At 42.1% G+C, this 21370-nt stretch overlaps 1 protein-coding gene across 6 annotated transcripts in view; it reads left to right on the top strand.

Moving 5' to 3' along the window:
• SORCS1 (sortilin related VPS10 domain containing receptor 1) overlaps window positions 1-21370 on the top strand; it is a 528833-nt gene that overhangs the window by 415722 nt on the left and 91741 nt on the right. For all 6 annotated transcript variants that reach the window (XM_019661209.1, XM_019661205.1, XM_019661207.1 and 3 more), the window contains exons 9-12: window positions 3869-4048; window positions 13257-13403; window positions 20819-20921; window positions 21183-21259. In XM_019661209.1, coding sequence (XP_019516754.1) covers window positions 3869-4048; window positions 13257-13403; window positions 20819-20921; window positions 21183-21259 — 507 coding nt within the window. The remainder of the gene's footprint in view (window positions 1-3868; window positions 4049-13256; window positions 13404-20818; window positions 20922-21182; window positions 21260-21370) is intronic.

The raw sequence follows: 21370 nt of genomic DNA, 5'->3' as shown, positions 1-21370 counted from the left end.
CCCTGTTTTTTTGTTTGTTTTCTTGCTGTTATTGTTTCATTCATTTGTTGTTGTGGGTTTTGTTTTGGTTTTTGTTTTTTACATTTTAAAAATAAGGAGTTTAGACTCCCAACAATATTTTCTCACATGTGAGAATAAAATCCTTAGAGAAGCTTCATGGAAATTTGGTTCTATGATCAAATAATTGAGAAAAGAAATAAACTCTATTCTATGTCCCTTGCCTAGAGCGTTTGCAGGAGCTGGCTAGTATGTCGAAGGCCCTAAAATGCCCTGGGAACAACAAAGATCTGTAACTCGGCATTAATCAAAACATTTTACTGAAGGGCTCATTTTTTTTAAATCTATGAAAATGTACCTAGGCTGGTGTCCCAGGGAACAGACTGTGGGAGACAATGGATAGTAGCAGATTTCAAAGATCACTTCTTGGTCTAAAATTCTGTGGCTCCGTAAAAACATTCGACATAAAGTGCCACTTGGGAACAAAGAGCACACTCTCCTGAGAGAGGGGGACAATATAGGCAAGAAGAAAAAAAAAAAAAAGATGTCATTTAAATATTGGGTTGTCGGAAAAGTCATGACGTATTTTTTTCTGTTTTTCATTGCAAAAATGCGTCATGCCTTTTCCGACAACCCAGTATGTCCAACCTTTCAATTAAAATATTTAAACCAACATCATTTGTAAAAAGTCTGTCCCATGTATGGAATTTGATTATATGGGGAGAAAGACACCTGACCTTGGTCTTTATCTAGAGGTGACCATTTTCATCTGCTATTGTAATATGACTAGTTCTCTAAGCGACCTAAACACTTGATGCACCCATGGTTTCAGTTCCACAGCTAAAAAAGAAAGGTTTGAGCAAGCTGGGTTAGCATAAAAGACCTCCTCTAGGGCCGAAGTTTCTTTAATCAGACATCTGTTGCGATCCAGCTTTTAGAGGTTCCCTAGTACACAAACAACGGACTCCAAAGGAACAGGGATAGTTTTGCAGGGGCCAGGTTATCGCTGACTCTTTTAACTTGAGTCCAGGGGTGATGCTGCGTCCTGCTGACAAGGAAGGAAAAACATGAGTTGGGAGGAGTTCTTTGAGGTTTCCAATGCCAGGCTAGGGACTTTGGTCTTTATCCTGTTGGAAATGGAGATCCATAGAAGGTTTGCCCCCGATGGTTGAATGGCCCTTGCACTGATTTCCACAGCTAACTCCCTCCATTAGGAAGAAACAAAACACTTGAGTGAGCCACTTTTTGTTGAGTATATTAGCATCCTAACATTTACAGTGAGCAGAAAGGCCAAATCAAGCTTGCTTAATCAACAAAGGGGATGTAAGGGCTTGCTTAACTGAAAATTGCTAGCAGGTATGGAGCAGATGCTAAGTGCCAGGCGCCATCATAAATAAGTGCTTAACACTTACTGGCTGATTGATCCTTCCAGCTCCATGGAGGGCATGTGGTTATCTCTATTCTGCAGGTAGAAACCCCGAGGCACCGAGTCCAGTTCCCTCACACAGCTAAATTATAGAGCCAAGATTTGGACTGAAGTAGTTTTACTCCAAAGCCCGTCTTTTAAACCATGTTCCTCTACTGTCCTCTCCAACTGAAAAGTTTACAGGTGGGGCAGGCTTGTTACCTATCTATATTGAAAGACTCAAAGGATGTCACATAATTTGGCTCGTTCTTTTTTTCTTCACTTTTTGAGTCTATTTCCTTCAGGATTGGCTTCATTCTCTACCTCCAAGATATGTCTCCATCAGATCTATGCTTTTTAAAATTCTTACTGTTGATAAACCAACAGTAAGAGATGCTTTTTTCACCCCCTGATAATTCCAGCTTCAGTCTAGAATCTTGTGTTTCTGACTTTGCCTGGGTTGTATATCCATCACTGATCATTCTCATTGCTATCATCAGGGAAATTGGATATTCTGAATGCTAGGCACCTGCTCACTTCCATGCTGAGGATGGAAGAAAGTAGCAAAGATTGAATGTAAGGAGGAAATTGGTCTGAGAAAGATGAGGATGTTTTGCAAAGAAGATCAAGGCGCAATTATAAGAAGAAATGTAAATAGCCATTTTGCCGACACAAGCAATGGCCAACTTTCACATAAAAACTTACTTTGAAGTATTGACCACATTGAATGAATGGGCAGGGTTCATTTTCGGCCTTCCCACTCTGACTTCTTTCTATAAAGTGTTGCCGAACTCTAGAGTATGGCATGTGAGGCCTGAGTAGGGGTGAGGAATACAAAACCCTTTAGATAAAGACGTCTCCCTTCCGGGATGATCTGAGTTCATGTAGATCAAGGCTAACAAAAACAGAGAGACTTGTTCCTATATGTCTAACACAGGGTCAGAGCTGAATAGCTGATTGATGATTGATTGATTGATTGAGAGAACATGGGCATATATTACAGAGAGAAATTTAGGTTAGAAGTTAGGTAGAATTTTCCAGCACTGGACTTGCAGCCAAGGAAGAATGACAGATCTCTTTAGGAAAAGCTCGAGGCTTTTCAAGGGTAGAGGATAGTCCTTCTGGGAAAACTGGAGTACTGAGCTACATGAAAGCCAAAAATATTTCCATGCTGTTCTACTTTTGTGCTTCTGTATAATTTTTATTTTATTTTATTTTATTATTATTATTATTTTTTGGCTTTTGAAAGTTATACCAACGTCTACCACCTTGGCCAAAGCGTGAAAGGCTGCCAAGAGCACATGATAGGCGCCTCCTGAAGGAGAGAGCAGACCTGGTCTGCGTCAGCTTTTCCGTGAACATCTACTTCTCGCAAGTTCTGAATGGGGGAGAAGGGTGTAGAACCCCTATCCCAGGGACACCTGCTCATTACTTGTACCCTCAGGACTACCAGGGTCTGAAAACATCATCAATTATGCAGACTATTTTTTCCCCCTCATTTCCTTATGGTTTCCTGAAGAACTTATCAGAGTAAAGGCTTAGATAAGCAGTGAAGTCCTTGAACGCTCATTAACATGAAGATTAGCCCTTTGGGGTTCTCAGGTGAACGTTATTACTCAAGGCTTTCTAGGGGTGGCTGAGCCTGAAGGCAGTGCTTCTCAGACTTGAATGTGCACATTAATCATCCATAGATCTTATTAACATGCAGACTTTGAGTCAGTAGGTGAGGCCTGAGGTTCCATGGGTCTAGCAGGCTTGCAGGCATCGCCCATGCAGTTGGTCCGTGGACCACACTGAGACATGCAGGGTTTGTCTGTTTTCTCTCTGTCCCTCTAGCTTTTCCTCACACTTGCCCATATAAGCCTTCTGAGTGTACATCATATTGTCTGAGCATATACCATAGAGTTGCTTGGAAAATATATCCGGATGATTGATACTCCAAAGTCATATCTACCGGGGGTGCCAAAGAAATGTCCACAAGTGGACACTTTGGTCAATGTTGCTGAAGCAGTAGGTCGCTGTAATCAGAAGTGTCTGGATGCTGATGGGAACCACTTTGAGTACCTCTTGTAATTGTAGAAGTCAAACGTGACTTGTATTCATCTTTTTTTATCGGTATATATTGAATATTACAATTTTAATAGTTTTCCTTTCTTAAAATGTGTATACATATTTTTGGTACCCTTTGTATTGGAGAAAGTATTTTTTTTGCAAATTAACTAATGAGGCAATTGACTTATAACTGAGCTACCAAGCATCTCTCTGTCCTATTTTCTCATGACCTTACTGTCTAACCCCATAAGAGAGAAAGGAAATATACAAATAACAACTCATTATTATTTCACAAACACGCAAAGGCTTCCGTTACAGTTGCCTCGTGCCTGTTCTGGTATCCTCATTACGTTCCGCGCTCCAGGTTAATTTCTACAATGCTCTCCCTCTCTCTTTTCCTGTGTCTTGCTTCAGGACATGCACGTCATCAGCACAGATGAGAATCAGGTGCTCGCAGCCGTGCAGGAATGGAACCAAAATGACACGTATAACCTCTACATCTCAGACACACGGGGTGTCTACTTCACCCTGGCCTTGGAGAATGTCCAGAGCAGCAGAGGCCCTGAAGGCAATGTCATGATCGACCTCTATGAGGTATGTCACAAGGCATGTGTGTCCTGAGCCCCTGTAGCACCTGGACTGGCCAGTGAAGGCCCAACATTGGATGTTCCCGCCGTCATTTTCATTACAAAGAAATGATGTGCCCTTATTCCTTTTTGGGAGAGAGGACATGGGTTGCAGAACATTAGTATTGGTGAATTTGCAATCCACAGAACAGCTCTGAGATGGATTCTTTTTTCCATCACGTTCACAGGCCGTGAAGCCCAGAGGATTTGGGGAGTGTCTGGAGGAAGCAACGAAACAATGAAAGGGTTTGAACAAGAGCGACCCCAGTGTGCAATTTGCAAATAGTATTGCAGGGCCAGCAGGGTGACAGGGTATAGAGCAAAGGGGACAGTGCTTCCTTATCTCTCCCTGTCTGAGGAAAAGAATGAAGGGGACATCTATGCATGGCCTCCAGGGGCACTCCCTTGGACTTGAACTCCTTTCCAACTAGATAGCCTCCTCTGGCTAATAGCCAGCCTCTCAGAGGAACAATGGGTTAGATAAGATTAATAGGTCTTTCTTTCCTAAATCAGGGGTAGAGAGGACAGTCTTTCCTAAGAGAACTTTGGCCCTTTGTTTCTCAGAGTGACAGGGATTCAAAATAAAATCATATATGTTGAGTCAATTAGCTTTCATGACAAATGCCAATGCTGTAATTGCCATTTAAAGCACAGTTAGATAGAAAGAAAGCTATTTTGGAATGGATTTTAGCCAGTTGTCAGTCTTATCTTACGCTATGAAGGATTTATAATTGCTTATAATGACCTGTTAAAAACCATATTCAGAACTTGGGAAATATAATCATATACCTATATTTGAACTGCAAGAAATTCTAAAAATGATTTAAATATGTGCTGTCATGATGATTCTGTTGTTTGGTTGAATATAAGTTCAGAGAGTCAAGAGGTGGTAGAAGAAAAAAAAAACAATGTCACTCAAGAAATTTAAACCTATCATTTCAATTCCTTTCAATGCTATCTATTCTCCTCCTTTAGGGGTTCTTGAGGAGTTTCTTCCAGTATTTACACTTCTCTGTATGTATAAAGGCATGTTAGCAAACTTTATGCCCAATTCAGAGCCCAGGGGTTTTTCATGGAAATTATGTTAGACTAGCACAGGACATAGTGTGTGTGTATATGTATATATATTTAGAAAAATGCACTGCAAACCTTTTCTACTTCCCAAATTTCTTCTACCTCCTTTCCTCTCCATGTTCCAGATAAATATAGTATCATATATCTCAGCCTCAAACTGAACATGTATCCTGGAAAACATTTACATATTTCTGGTGATTTAGTTTCAAATTCATGTTAGATAAAATTGTGATTTAGTGTATAAATTTTGGCATCCAACCACCTGGGTTTAAATCCTAGCTATGCCACATATATGTATTCTTGAGATGCAGCCAATAACTTCCGAGCCTCAGTTTCCTTTTTGCAAATATGGAGATAAACAGGGTACCTACTTGACAGGATTTCTCTGAGGATTAAATGGGTTCATCTTGAATGACTATAAACAGTGCCTGAAATAGATAGCATAATTAATATTATGTTCCAGTGAGTTTGAGCCCCAGTCCAGTGTTCTATTTTTATAGCCTTAAAAGCTACCTATGTTCTTTAGTATAGGGTTTTTTGTTTGTTTGTTTGTTTGTTGTTGTTCTTTGTTTTTTTAGCTGAGCCATCCTGCCACCTGTTGGCAGCTCAGTGGCAGCTCAGCTCGGGCTGGGAATTGAACCAGCGACCCTGTTGCTCAGAGCCTACCCATGTTCTTTAAATGTCTAGCATATTTCCACTATTTCGGATCTCTACTTCTTTCATATTGCAATTAGCATGGCCATATGACATTCTTGAATGCCAACTAGTTGTCTTCTTATAAACAAGTGTAAATTGCCACAGTTCTTTCCTCATTTGTAAATGTCTTACAAACATTGGAACGTTAAGTGTGTTTTGTTGAAACACAATGCATTATCTTGCCTTGACCCAGCACTTAACAATGGAAATATCTTGCTCAGAGTGACTGGCTGGTATAGAGTCAAAGCAGCTGTTGCAGATTAATTACCCAGTTTGCTTCCCTGATCTTGGCTCTATCCTTGGTCTCCCAAAAACCTTTTCTGATTTTCAGGATGCATTTTTACCTTCCTGATTACCTCCTCCCCTCTTTTCAAGTCAATGTGGAATAGTATCTCTGGATATATTTTGTTTTCTGCCAAAGTAAAGACCATTTTATTTGGTCCCTTGATGATGGAAACGATGATAGATTTGGGCAGGAATGTCTTTGCAATGCCCTATTATTTGCAACTGTTTTCTTGAATGATCTTCCAAATAAACATCACTAACAGACACAGAATAAGTAAACTCAGTGACCTCTGGCCATGGAAAACCGTTTTTTTTGTTTTTGTTTTTTTGTGAATCCTTGCATTTCGCTTTTGTGCCTGTCCTGTAGTTGACTCTGTAGGAATACTGCTGGTTCTCATTATCATCACTTTGAGCAGTGGTGTGACTGCATTCTGTGAAGGTGTTCTGCATCCTGGGGCCTGGGAAGACGAGCCTTTGTTTCATTAGCCTGACAGCTCACAGCAACTTGAATTGAAATGGATGTGATCAGAGTGGCAGTGCCATATCTGCTGATTATTTAGATAGAAAGAATATTGGCTGACGCGGAACCTGGCACAAATGTCCCTTAAATCTGATTGTTCTGGCTAGCAGGAAGCTGAGAGCCATCCAGCATGAATTTCCCAGTAGAATTACAATGAATGATGAGTGCTTAGAGATAAATGAAAAGTAAGAAAATCCATAAATGAATTAATAAGGGACAGAGATGAGCAACATAGGAGGTGGGAGTGACAGGGGTAGAATACATGGAGTGCACGTCTGCTCACCTTTGAGGGCAACTGAGGAGGATGCTGTGTGTTCTTTGTGTGCCTCTGCTCGCCAATTATGCACTATTCCTGTATTTGTGTGCTCTTTGAGCTATTTTAGCAGAGGCGGACTGTATAATGTATAAGTGCATGATGAGTCAGTGTATCAAGGCTGTGTATTGCTGATGAGTCTTTGTGGGAAGTGCAGATGGCAGCACAGGTCTCATTAAAATCCACCATTTTGTCCAGACACACATTGGAACCTGTGCAACAAAAGTGGTTCTCGCTACACTAGAGCTACAAGCCTGTGAGGGGAAATGTCAGGAATAAAGCATTGGGGTACCATATAGTATGGTTTAGCTATTGAAGTACCAGAAATTTCCCTCGGTATGAGCCGTTTGTTGAACATGGACCCCATGGGAGAGAATCAAGAAACGTGAACCAGGAAAGTTGGCTACAAAACAAAAGTGCTAGAAGCTGATTTTTTTTTTAAAATGAAAGACTATAATAATACTACCTAATATTTTGGGTGTCATTACGTGCAAGCAAGCACTGTGTAAAACAACCTCCAATGATTATCTCATTCAATCCATGTGTTAACTTGTTGACATTGGCACTATAGTCACTCCCATTCCATAGATAAGTAAATGGAGGCAGAGACAGCGCAATCATTTTTGCAAGATTGCAAAGCTAGTAAATGTGCAGAATTAGGATCTGAATCCTAGAGTATAAAAACTCAACTACCAACTGTGTTGTGTCTCTGGAAAGATCACCATTTGGGCTTGTATCTGATAGTGGCTAAGTAATAGCCCTAAGATACAAGGGCATTGAAGGGCAGGATAAGTAGTATTAGACTCTATTTATCAGTAGAGGCCATCAGACAGGAAGACGAAAATTGGGGAAAAGCCAATATAAACAGAAAGAGCAGATGACAGCTATAGACCGGTTCACCTTCTGAACCAAGTCTTGAGCCCCCAGTTTTAGCTAAATGTACCTAATGTCATCACGTGGCTCCCAATTTTGCCTGGGGGGGGGGTTGTGTAAGAGGAGCCTAAAAACCACGGTCCTAAAATTCTTTCATCTTTGCAGAGCACCCTGCTCCAGTGGCACCATGGGTAACAGGAGACAGCATGCCCGATGGTGGCCAGAGCAAAAGAGATGTGACGAGTGTGTCTGGTACACGTGATTCCTAGTGTACTCGCCTGGTGTGGATGATGAGAGGGAGTCTGACAGCTTTAGACAATATCCTTCCTCCTCTGGGAAGGGAATATTAATTAATGATGATGAAGAGCACTTTGGCTTAATGGACAGTGACAGTTCACCCATCCAAGTGGAAAGGTTTGTGTTGGGAGTGAAGCCACCTGGCCAACCAATTCAGAATGCCCAGAATGTGCGCATATGTGAGTGAGCCACAGTGGGCGTCATGGAAGATACAACCAGTAACTGATGAATGTTCTGTTACACACATAGGGTGTCCTCCACGTTAAAAGTATCATCTCTTTAACAGAGAAAGCTCAACAGCTGTGATGATGGAGTATATACCTCGATTTCTTGGGCAAAAACTGCCTCTTCCAATCTAGCATAGGAGGTAGGGAAGAAAAATGTTCTCCCGTCCAGGACATATTTATTACAGGACATAGAATGCTCCGTCTGATCATTTAAGGCCATTGTCTCCTAGAAGGAGAGTGCTCCCTGATCAAGGCAACAGGGAAGGAAAGCACAGTTAGATTTTTTTTTTTTTTTGGCACCGGGTCCCCTGATTACAGAGGCACCCCTGGTACCTGCTGAGTATGTGTCTCTCCTGGCTGAGATCCCTTCTTTAGGACAGAAATATATCCTATCCCCAAAGCCCAAAGAAATCATGGTCATGAATATATTCTCCTTCTTGCCACAGTTTTTGATTCATCTTTTTCATTTTCTTCAAATTTTGACACTTTGGATTTGTTATTAAAGTCTGAGACACAGAGGGTGGGAGGAATCCTGCCCCAACCAGCATCAGAGGCAGAAATAAGCAGAAGTTCCTATTTAAGGGTCTTTTCAGCTTAGTCTCCACACAGAACATATGAAAGATTGGAACAAGAAAGGACCCTCTAGAGGTAAATATCAAAAAACGAAGGAAATAGCTGGCATTCTTCCTTTAAATCACCAAAGAAACCCAAGCCCCAGCACCTAGCATATTCTAACTCTCAAAAAAAGTGTGTTGAATATACAATTGCTTGACATCCTGGGGGCTATATCCCCAGTACTTAGAAGAATGCAAATAGTAGATGCTCAAAAATATTTATTGAACAACTATTGAGTAAATGTAGCAAATAATTAATAAAAGGCAGCTTCCTGTAAATATGATATCCATATATGACATTTCTCTTGGATGAGAGAGAAGTTTGAAGAAATAATACAGTTAAGTGTGTGGGATTTAGAGTTAGAGTTGGAGTCCAGTTCTATGGTTCTCTAGGGAATGGCCTTCCCAAGTGATAGGTCACATCTGAACTTCAGTTTTCTCCTCTGTGAGGTGAGGATAACATTGACTCCACCACTTAGAGGGCGTGGACAGATTGCACTTCATAAAGACTCAACAAATCTGGGGTACCATTACTGTTATGCCTACTAAGGCAGAATTCTTACTACCTGTTTTATTAAAGCCAAAAATAGGACTTCTTATATAAAGTGACTTTCATTCATTTTAATGAAGGAATATGGTGGATTGAATGACCATCTAAAAGTTACACTGGAGCGGGGGCCATGCTGTGAGAGGTAACAGAAGTCACAGTGAATGCAGTTGTGGTGAGGACTATAAGGAGCAGTAGAGAAGCTTTTGGGAAGATGGCTCCCCTTAAGAAGTTTATACGGTTGTTAAGAGCCAGGATGTATGTTCCATCTATATGAGGGACAAATTGGAGGACAGAGAAAAAGAGTTAGGAACAGTTCAGGATAAAAACGAGATGCTGATTTCTGGAAAAAGGCTTCCTGACCTGGGCCTTGAGGGATGGATAGGAAGAGACATGTCAGGGTGTTTATCCAGGGGACTGGGGAGTATCCTGTATGATCAAAGAGGATAAGATGAGAAAAGGAAAGGTAGCTCTCGGAGGCTGTCATCCTGGAGAACCACACAGGAAATGTACTGATGTGCTTTGTGTTGGCTTGAGGTTGGACTATAACATTTCGTGGTTGAAGTGTAATCAAAATGATACTGGGGCCTCTATGATATGAGACAATAAGAAATAATCGCTAATTACCTAGGAGACTTCTGGTTTAAAAGTCCACATATGAGAGGCAAAGGAAGAAAAGTGGCTTCTCAACACATTTGACATCTTTGCACAGAATTCAGAAACACAGTAAAGGGAGTGGGTCTTTCCCCAAAGGAAGACAAATTCACAACAGTGTGATGTGTTATTCCCATAGGAATATCTGCTTTGGAAACATGTCTACGTTCAGGCATGTCTGCCATCAGGAATTACTTTTCCCTACCCTGTCCTATCCCTCAGTCCCACCCTATTCCACCAATATGCACATACTGTGGGTACAGACGGACGTTGTCTGGCGACAAAAACACATCCCTTCATTCCCAGTGGACCCCAGACCTTACCTGCACACATAAACCCACATGTACACACAGGTGCACACGTATTCCACGTTTCGGGCCCTAATACTGCTCCCTTGATACCCAGAATCCTACAGGAAAGAGGAAGAAGTTCCAGGAAATATCTGATTAGGTCTTCACAAAAGAGCCCTTGAGGAAAGTGCTCATGCAAAGGGTTGCGCCAAGACACAGAAAGATGGACTTCTCAGGCTCAGAGCAAAAGCAACAGTGAACGGCAACCACCAAAACCTAAGAGCAGGAGTGGCCATCTTTGCAGACAAGGACAAAGAAGCAAACAATAAAAAGACATCTCAAATGGGGTTGTCTCTGATAAAGTGGCTTGGTCGTAAGAGGAAACTAAGCAGGACCTCTCCAGAACTATCCCCTCTTGTCACACATTCCCTCTGCTTTGCCAAGTTTTTATTCCTCAAGATAAACCTGAAGGCCAAGGTGCCAGAGATGAATTACACAGTATAGCTCTCTGCTCATGTGGCATTTGATAATGCCAAGCAGTTGGGGGCCCATAAAACCACAGCTTCTGCAAATCCAGTGACCCAGCTGCTCAACACGCATGACCCTGCTCTGATACTCTGGCCAAATGAGGGAGAGGGCAGGAAGGAAAATGGGCAATGAAACTACTGGAAGAGGTAATATTTTTATTCCCTCTGTATCTATTATAACCTCCTAGAGCATCGGATGGGATGGTTAAGACAGTGTCATTTCTCATATGTGGGTGTGCTGTGGACGGAAAACAGGTACGACTTTGTGAAAATTCTGATTTACGCGAAATTTGACTTTTAAAGAACTGGCAGTGTGGTCGTATTTAAATGTGTGGCAGCCTCAGGAACATATGCAAAACCAATGAGGGGTTCCCTGGTGAGTGGTCCTTATGGAGCTGGTATAGTGAATAACTAACTTTTATTTGTAATTAACATACCATTGTTGGGGGGTGTGCTCCTGGGATTTATGTCTCCCACATTTGTCGAGGAACCACAATGCATGAGAAACGGTTCAGGCTGCTGTCAGTTGCCCCAAATGAGGCATGTTTTCCTGGGAAGTTCGAAGTGTTCCTCCCGGCAACTCGCTTATTCCATTTATTTACTTAACAAACTTGTTTTCCAAAAGTGTACAAAGTTGGCCCAACTCAAAATTATCCCAGATGCCAAATCAGCAGGTACAAACTAATGAGGTTTGAATGTGTCAAAAGCAAAGGCAAAATGCGCGTCTTCTATTGACTGAAACCCAGCCTCTTTGACAAATTCAGGACTGTGGTTGTTGAAAGAACACTGGGAGTCAGACAGATGTGGGTGTCTGACAGATGCCAGCTCTCTGTTATCTCACGTCATTACATGTTTATGCCTCAGTTTCCTCATCCATAGAATTGGTAGAATAGCTGTTATGCAGGTATGTAGTGAATAGTGGGCGGTTTTATATTTAAAACCCCGGGCATAGCGCTTGGTACACGGCAACGATTAATGCTATTGTTTCACTCTTTTGCCTAAAAATTTCAGTGTATAATAAAAGGGGCCTGAGTGAAATTAAATGGGCTCACATGTGCTGGCTAGCTTATCCACTTCATCCTTGTCTGTGCTCTGGAAAGCCACTGAATCTAAGTTTCTGTTGAGAAACGTGGCCGCTGATAACTATACCTCATGCTTACGGTGAGCATCACCTGAGCTAACCTACACAGCGTGTTGAAATGCACTACTCAACACACTTCAGACCCTTTCCTCACTGCTCTCCTGCTTTGCTGGGTTGTCATCATCTCAAGCAGAGTGAAATATGTACGAATGTGTTTAATGAACTCGAAAACACGAGAAAATATAACGCACAATTAATGATTTGTTGTAGCGTGGTTTTCACAGCTTACCAGTTTTTACCTCTTGGAATGTACAGAAGAGAGAAGGCAAGCATATTTTTCAGAGCCAAATAATTAATAAGGACTGGTTCTAGAGGGAATAACAGTATTACAGGAACGGAGGAAGGATTGTGTAACAATTTAGGGAAACCATTGCTTCTTTAAGTTTAGTAGCAGTTCCCTTTTGTTCAATGTATTTTGATGGCTTAATAGAACAATCTTCTACAGAAGACAAATGTAACTGGATCATGAGTTTGAACTGACCTCTTTTAATTGCCCAAGGCTCTCGATAGCTCAGTGGTTTTCGATAATCCTTCAGAGCGTGCGCATGAAGACACACAGTTCTGGGTTGAAACCCCAGGTCAGCCACTTACTATCTCGTGTATCCAATGTGCCCTTGGGCTCTGTGACCTTGGGCAAGTTACTTTTCCTGGCCGAGCCTCAGTTTCCTCATCTGTGAAATAGAATAAGTGATACTTAACCCAGGAAGACTGTTACAAGGTTTAAATGAAATAAAGCGTTTAAGACTGTGGGTGCTAGGCCTAACCTAAAATAAAAGCAGCCTCTATTTATTGATCATTTATCAAGCAACAACACTGAAAGCACCAGAGTTTATCTCTAGGCAACTGAGAGCTACTACCAACCTACCTACCGCAGGAAAATAAGAAGCTTCTATCAAACTTGCATGATGAACCCTGCATCCCGTTAGGAGCACAGAATTATTGCTTTCAGTCCCATGCTCCAGGGAACCACTTAATCATCACTCCCTTCCCCCATCCTCACCCTCTATTTCCTCCAAGACAGCCTCACAGCTGAATTTGACAGTCTGCTTTTTTTTTTTGTAAACAAATGTATCTCTTCTCAAATTGATGTATTTTTCAGCCATGTCAATTTTTCCTAGGTAGCAGGGATAAAGGGAATGTTCTTGGCTAATAAGAAGATTGACAACCAAGTGAAGACTTTCATCACGTATAACAAAGGCAGAGACTGGCGTTTGCTTCAGGCGCCGGATACGGATTTAAGGGGGGACCCCGTGCACTGCTTACTGGTGAGTTCAGATGGGGGCAGAATGCCCCAAACAGTGAGGGCTGGAAATGGACGGCTCACGAGCAGATAAAGATGGTTCCAGGGCTTCTAGTTCAGCTGATGAACGAAAGGGGCAGGGAAGGGCATGCAGGCGGTGTACCGGAGTCAGCGCCGCCTTCTGTGAGGGACCAGAGAGATAAGAGAGAACAAGGACGTCTCTTGTCACTTCCAAGGATGTTCCTTGTGGCCCAATTTCTGATGAGGACCTCGAGTTGTAGTTTAAAGGAGAATGTAAAAGTTTCCATCTATGGTGGGGATTGCATTTTCTGGAGGAGATGTTTATTCATGTTCTCAGAGGCATCTGTGCCTCAACACGGGTAAGAACGACTGATGTGAGCTTTTATTGGTAATCTTTATAATATGTTCCCTTCATGTTACAATGTATAAAGCTGGTATAGATAAACAATGGCCCCAGGGACAAATATGGCACAGCCCTTGTTTTTCTAAATTAAGTTTTGTTGGAACCCAGCCATGCCTATTCATTTCTATACTGTCTATGGTCACTTTTGCTCCAGAGTGGCAGAATTGAGTGGTTGTGACAGGGACTGTATGATCCACGGAGCCTAAGAGATTCATGATCTGGTCCTTCAAAGGTTTGCTGGCCTCCGCTGTCAAGTATGGCTTTCTTTCAGTTACCTAACATTTGGGCAATAAGTAGATCGGCATGAATTTCTTTATATGTTTGATTATATGTTGGTGTCTGGGAGAGGGGTCAAAATGAGTCTTGCCTTCAAGTAGTTTGCAGTCTGCTTAAAGAGACTAGTAAATGAAAGATTATAGGGTCACATGTCACTCCTCTTAGTAGTTCTGGTGCCTGCCTGCCCTGTACTTGACATATGAATGAATTCTGAGTGAATGAAGGAGGGGAGGAAGAGATTAATTGCAAAACAAAGTATAATCGAATGCTAATTTCTGTGAAACAGGTCAGAAGTTGTATTTATCTTCATAAAAGGGAGAGACCAGTTGTTAAGCTAGAGGAAGGAACTCTTCGTTTTAATAAAGGCTGTGTGTGTGTATGTGTGTGTGTGTGTGTGTGTGTGTGTGTGTGTGTGTGTGTGTGTGTGTGTGTGTATACACACCAGTATTCACATTCATCATAAATTCTGGCTTGAATGTTATCACACTCAGCTTGCTTTCTCCTGTCTCATGAAATCTGAACAGTCACTTTGCAGACTCATCTCATACAGCTGTAGGCGGGTCACCCTCCTACTCGAGAAGATGCCAGCAGCCATAGCTTGACCTTATTAGTTGCAGAGGACATCACAATTGTCACTGTGCATCAGGGAAGCACTCTGAAATCCAGCCTCCCACTCAGCTTCTATCCTTATTACTGGCAACTTCCGGGGTGGGGGTGGGGGGGAAGCCAGTTGTTATATTGAGTACAGAAAGCCAGTGACAGAGTAAGTAAATGTAAGTTATGATTGAATACCTATTCTATGCGAGGCATAGTTCAGTAGCATTTTAAAAGAAATAGGGCTGCCTGCCTCGTTTAGCTATTTCGAGTTGAAGCATCCTGATATTTCGTCCAGGATGCGTGGCCTGCCCCAGTCCTTAATGTGGTCCTCCATCTCGTTGTGCTCTTTGGAGATTAAATGTCCGTGAGAGAGAATTAACCGTATCACCTAAAGAGGCTTTCCTGGGTACTCTGGCATCATAAAGGGACCATTAGAAATGCCTCTTACACAAAGCACTTAGTGATGTGTTCCCTGCTCTACTGCCAGCCCGGTGTTAGGAAGTCTTATGGCTGTACCTCCACATAAATTCTAGGGCCGTGCTAATAGAAGCCACCATCATTTCTCACCTTCCCTACGGTGACAGGCTCCCGACTGCTCCTCCCGTCTCTATCTGGCAAGCTCTGCTCCACACAACAGCTAATGGGACTTGCATTGGTTTGTTTTTAATCCAAATGTATTGAGATAAAATATACATACAGAAGAAAGACTTATTTTAAGAGTATAATTTGGTGGATCGTGACAAATGTGTATACCCATGTAACCATGACCACACTCAAGATAGAACGTTTTCATCACCGCCCTCTCCCCCAAATTCCTGTGTGCCCCTTTGCAATCAGGTTCCCCACCTCTAACCCTAGACAACCACTAATCTGCTTTCCTTTAGTATAGTTTCAATTTCTCTTTTCTAAAATTTTATGTAAATAAGATCAACTGAAGCTTTAAAAAAATCAGGTCAGGACTCTCCTTAAACCTGCTAATGACTTTCTAATTCAGGTAGAATGAAAGCCACACACTGTAGCGTAGCCTTCAATGCCCCATGTGGACTGGACGCTGCCTACCTCTTCTGCCTGGCCTGCAGTCTCTCTCCCCTTCCTCGCTTACACATAAGCCATGCTTGGGGAGGATGGTGCCTCTTCCCATTATCATTAACTCACCATGCTCAGTTATGTCTTAGCTTCTTCGCATTTGCCATTACTTTTCTTAAAATGCCCTTCTCCTAGTCTGGCTTTTTCTTCAAATCCCGATTCTTGGTGGATTACCTTAATCTCAGAGAACTTTCTTGAACTTTCTCTAAAGTTGAATTTGTCCCAAATCCTCTGTATTTGTGACCCTTCTCACTCTTTGAAACCGGCACATGAGTGTATCCATCTTCCCCTGCTAAAACGTTACCTTCGTGAGCAGAGGAACCGTGGCTGTTTTTGGCCACTGCAAAGAATCCTCTCAAGAACCATGCCTCCTGCAGCGTAGGTGCTCGACACACGTGTTGTCATGGGCGTTGTGTTTTTGTTTGAAGCAGATTCTCCATTGACAAGGGTTGTTTGAGCTTTCTATTTAGACTTTGGTGGAAGTCTTCCCTTACCACTGACAATCACACTGAAGGATTTAATGTAATATACACCTTCTGAAGCTCACGGGCTCCTGTTGACCCCAAAGTTAACAAAATCTGTAGGCTCATTAAGATTGAGGAAAGATGAATTAATGGGCTATGGATGTACAGTACCCAGTAGACTTCTAGCCTATCTCCCTCATTAACCCTGTTGTCTAATGTAGCTTCAATCAGAGTTTTAGAAAATAGGCAGCAGAGTGAGGAGGGGAGAATGACAAAGGGGGGCGGGGGGAGAAGAGACCAAAATCGCTTTATAAAAATCTGCCTAAGGCACAAAATAGGAAAGAAATACCTTGAGCTCCAGGAGATCCAGACTCTTAAAAACCACTGTTCGTCTTGAGAGCTGGTGGCAGAGAGGAGATAAAAAGTGATTTTGGATTGTGAGTGCTTGGAAGGTGACAGCGTCACTGAAAGCACAGCCTAGTGATGAGAAAAGAGATTTTCCAGCAGGGCCGTTACAAATGTGGAACAGGTTCAGAGTTACAGCCCCAAAAGGAATGTTCCTGGTAAAATGTATTCTATAGAAATAAGACATCCAGGGTAATTTGGGGCTATATTTTTAGGACGTTTAGACTGATTGCCTGGAGGGCTCAGCTGGGATTTCTTTCCTCTGAAGACAGCATTGTACAATTAGATGGGGTATTACAGGTCACGGTCCACCTGCTTTCAAAGCCTCAGGATTGGGCTCCTGAGAGGCAAGATGTGAGCTGCGCCTGTGACAAATCCGTGGGCCCCTAGGGAAAGCACAGCGTGTCATGGAGAGAGGCTGTGCCTCTTTTATGGATTCAGTTGGCAGGTTTCTAGGCAGTCGGCTACCCCAGGAGAGGCTTGACTCTGCTTTCCACTCCTGTGCTCACTTGACTCTGCGTGTTGTGCTGGATTAGAGTGAGGCTGAATGCCTCACACCCAGCCAGTTGTCCAGGGGCCTTCCCTCTGCTGTGCTATCAACTCTTTACTGAAGATCTGATGGATTCCTAGTTCCAGGTCAGGGTCCAAAACAATGTGTGTATGGAGGTGGATTTGGGGACTGTTATTTGGGAATTTACCCCTGCCCTATTATTTATGAAAGCTCTGATTTGGCTTTTCAGGACAATACTCAGATTAGAAGCCCTATGGATAATGGGACCATGAAAATTAGATCTAAGTGCTGTTAATATGAAGGTTGGGGAAGAAAAAGAAAGTGGAATGAGAAGCTGGCTGATGCTCCAATATTTAACAGTTTTTTGAGTTGATTTATTTTGTGGTGGGGAAATGCTTTGCATCATTTAGTAATTCTCCATTGGCCATGCACGGTGCTAGGAAGATGGTGGCTTGTTAACCGATCAGTTAAATCCAACAGACATGTATTGAATGTGTGCAATGGCCCAAGGATTTCATTGGTTAAAATCAGAAATAAAGAAGGCAAAATAAAGGTAATCAGGACCTAGAAGTCCACCGTAGACTTCAGAAGTTTGTAAACTTCCTGAAATTGAGTACAAAATTCTGTGTGCACTTGGCCTTTGGGCACTTTTTCTTGGAAAAGAATCCTTAATTTGCATCAGATTCTCAAGCTCTGTACTTGATCCCGAAGATTAAAGACTAAGGATCCAGTTGCTGCTAGAATTGACCGGTTGATGGCATTCCGTGCCCTGTGACTAGGTAAGCACATAGCAGAGGACACAAAGGGCCGCTTCCAAACATGGATGGCCCCTCCGCTCCCTGTAAGTCAGCTGCTAGGCCTTGGTGGTTTAGTGTATCATTCTATATTGTCTTAATGTGCAAAGATAAGGAAACTAGAGAAGGGCCTTTAGGATAAGCCTTGTTTTGACTCTATTGAATTGGAGATAACTCTGCAAAGATACCCAGGTCCTCTGTACCTGCTTGCTAATGGCCAAAAAAAGGACGCAGGAAGGAAGGAAGGGAGAGGTGATCAAAGCTCCCCCTGCCTGGGCAAAAAGTGCTTATGAATTAGAGAGCCTTGGGCTCTGTCCTTTAGGAGTTGGCTGTGGCTTGATAGCCATTATAATAAACCTGTCTATTGAATGTTGGTGACTGAACTTTGAGAAATGTCCAAAACTGGTCAGGTACAAATGTTTAAAATAGTAAAGATGATCACTTAACATTGCTTTTCCTCAACCACTGTGGTAGACTATGTAACTTCCTTGAAGAAAATGGAAGAAAGTAAAAATAAAGCCACAGAATGTTCTCCTTGTACCAGTTGGGGGCAATCCAGCACTATAAATGTGAGAGTGGAGAAAAAAGTACACCAGAAAGATCATTGCTAATGTTGCTGCTGCTGCTGCTGCATGAACTGGTGTCTTTTTTCCTCCAGTTAATTTATCTTGGGCTTCCCAAAGCCATCACAACCAGCAGTGCTGAGATGGTCAATTGAAAATGCCCTCTTTCCTTTGTAATGCCAAGTGCCCCCTATCAAGTAAGCCTTGGGTCAGGTGGCAACTGAACTTCACAGCCTCCCACACTGTTGAATGATGACGTTTGTGGCAAGTGGCCACTGAAAAATTGCAAACTGGGTGCTCCCTTGTCCAGGGATGCCATGCCCTGCTGAGTGGCACAAAGGCCTTCCATTTAACCCAGATGTCCACACATAACTCCCAAAGAGTGTTGCAGTTCCTGGCATGCCGCAGAGATACTCATATTACTCTGACTGTGTGGTTTACAAATAAGCCCATGTATACCTCTGGCATTGTTCTGGGTAAAATAGTAATGTCTTCCATGTCCTAACATAAACGCATTGCTTGATAGTTCAAGCTTTTATCAACTCTATTTTTTTTATTCGATGCTAGGTTCTACAGAAGACACAAAGTAACCCTTGATGTTTTCTCTCTATTTCCAGAGTGTATCTCTTAGGGGGATAAAACTGTGCGTACTTTGAGTAGATGATACAGGGTTGTGCGTGGTTAAAGAAACTGCTGTATGTCAGAGCAGGGGAGATCCTGAATAGGCTGGGGTTGTCAGGAAAACTTTCATGGAAAAATGGTTTGCTACCTCTGCTTTATCCTGTCTTGGCATCTGAGTGTTATGCATTGTCATCCTGGGACCTCTGAGACATATAACAATACACATTTTATTCTTCCTCTTGGACACCAGGAAGCCAAGTGTTTCGGTCACATTGCGTGCTCCTAATGAACATTGTAAAGTAAAATTCCCTTTTTTTGAAAGCTTTGCACAATATTTGCATGTAAAACCAATAATTGATTACTCATTATTCCTTGAGAGTTGACTATCGGTGTTGGCAGTGAGGAAAAAGACCTATTGTGATTTACTGTTTTATGTCACCAGCATTTTGGCTGCTTTTTATTCCCGAGTTTCATTTTTCGTTTGTCATTTGCTCTCACCTATATAAATGTAATCATTGTATCGCTCGCTAGCTCACTGAGTATCTGCTAGCTGAGACTTACAGAGCAGAGTGAAAGTAATAACGGAGATACATTGGTGATTCCAAAAACTCAAGTTGATAAGATTAGAAAATAACCTTCCTGAGCAATGAAAAGGAATGTGGGTTTAGACACAAATTTGTAGTTTTTGACAACTCAGTACAAGAGCTATTTTAACCGAAAGCCCTATAAGATTGATTATCCTGTTTTTGTGAACTGTTGATATATTAATCAGAGAATTTGATCAAGATTTTCACACACAAATAAACAAGTCCCTTAAATCTTCATTTAAATGGCTATCACTAGCACATTTTGCCTACAAGTATGACTTTTATATTGAATAATACTGATTCTGATAATACCCTGATACAGATACTATGATGATTGTCTGTCGGATGTTATGTATGACAGTTTCACAGATCACACAGCTTCTTCTGTATGACAGAAACCAAGGTCTCAGATGGAGAGGGGCTAAGAGGTGCCAGCTGATATCTTCAAAGCCCTCCCAGCCTCACCAGACCTTCTCTTTGACTACATATCCCATTTATCTTCCGTCGTACTGACTACATACTGTATTAAAGCTCAACTCTTCTGCTGCCTTTCTTTGTAATTGCTGTTACTCAGGCCTGAAAGGTCTCATCTACAGTTCGTAACCTCCCCATCTTTGCCACAGGCACCATTTTCTCCTTGAAGCCTCCCCTGATCCAAATTTGGATATCATCTCTTCATCCTCTAGAATCTCATATTTTGTCTGTACCAATCTATGGCTCTTAAAATATACTCTCTTTATGCTCGTCAATAGAAAGATCTTAAATTATACACTCTGTAATAACAGTCAGGATGAAATTTCAGTGAGTGTAACTCTTTCACAAGCTACACCTAGTCTTTCACAGATAAAATGCTAAAATGTTTGTCGAATGCCCAAATGGCAGTGAAGGCAGTTGATTAGACTTACAAAGGTGCTCTCTCCTTCACTAACTTGGCAGCTATCTTATACTTAGTGGATACCAGATATCTGTGGAATGAAAGATGGATGAATGGATGGGTGCATGGATTGATGCATAGATAGGATGGTTAGATGATTGGATGGATGCTCTGAACATGGGCTTATATGACCATTTAGATTGGGTGCTTTCATGACATTCATTTCTCTTCTTCTCAGCCTTACTGCTCACTCCACCTTCACCTTAAGGTCTCTGAGAATCCCTACACATCAGGGATCATTGCCAGCCGAGACACAGCTCCCAGCATTATAGTGGCTTCAGGTAAGAAGCTTCCTGCTTTGCTTGTTTTTGTAAATTGCATTTATTTTAAGAATCTAGATGTTTGTGCTTGGAACTTAATGAGCAAGCTAAGGATATTTTTAAATGGCACCTGAGCCACTGACCCTGAAGCAAGTATGCTGCAAAACCCTGCTGAGATATGTTTGCAGTCTAGCTCTATCTTGGGCAACGCAGATTGCCCACATTGCTCATCGTCAGCTTGTGCAGATGTTCCTTCCACTAACAGTGGTGTGCTCTTTCTAGGTAACATAGGTTCTGAATTGTCGGACAGCGACATCAGCATGTTTGTCTCCTCAGATGCAGGGAACACTTGGAGGCAGGTAAGAGAGTATCCTGGGTCAAGTTGTTGAAGTGTAAATGTTATGAAAATTACTCAGCTTGATTCAAGTCTGGGAACTCACGCTATTCCACATAATAACTTATTCAACTAC

Source organism: Hipposideros armiger, unplaced genomic scaffold, assembly GCF_001890085.2.
Source record: "Hipposideros armiger isolate ML-2016 unplaced genomic scaffold, ASM189008v1 scaffold_339, whole genome shotgun sequence".
Taxonomy (NCBI): domain Eukaryota; kingdom Metazoa; phylum Chordata; class Mammalia; order Chiroptera; family Hipposideridae; genus Hipposideros; species Hipposideros armiger.
Note: the sequence above shows the minus strand (reverse complement) of the source record. Positions and strands in the feature narration are given on the sequence as shown.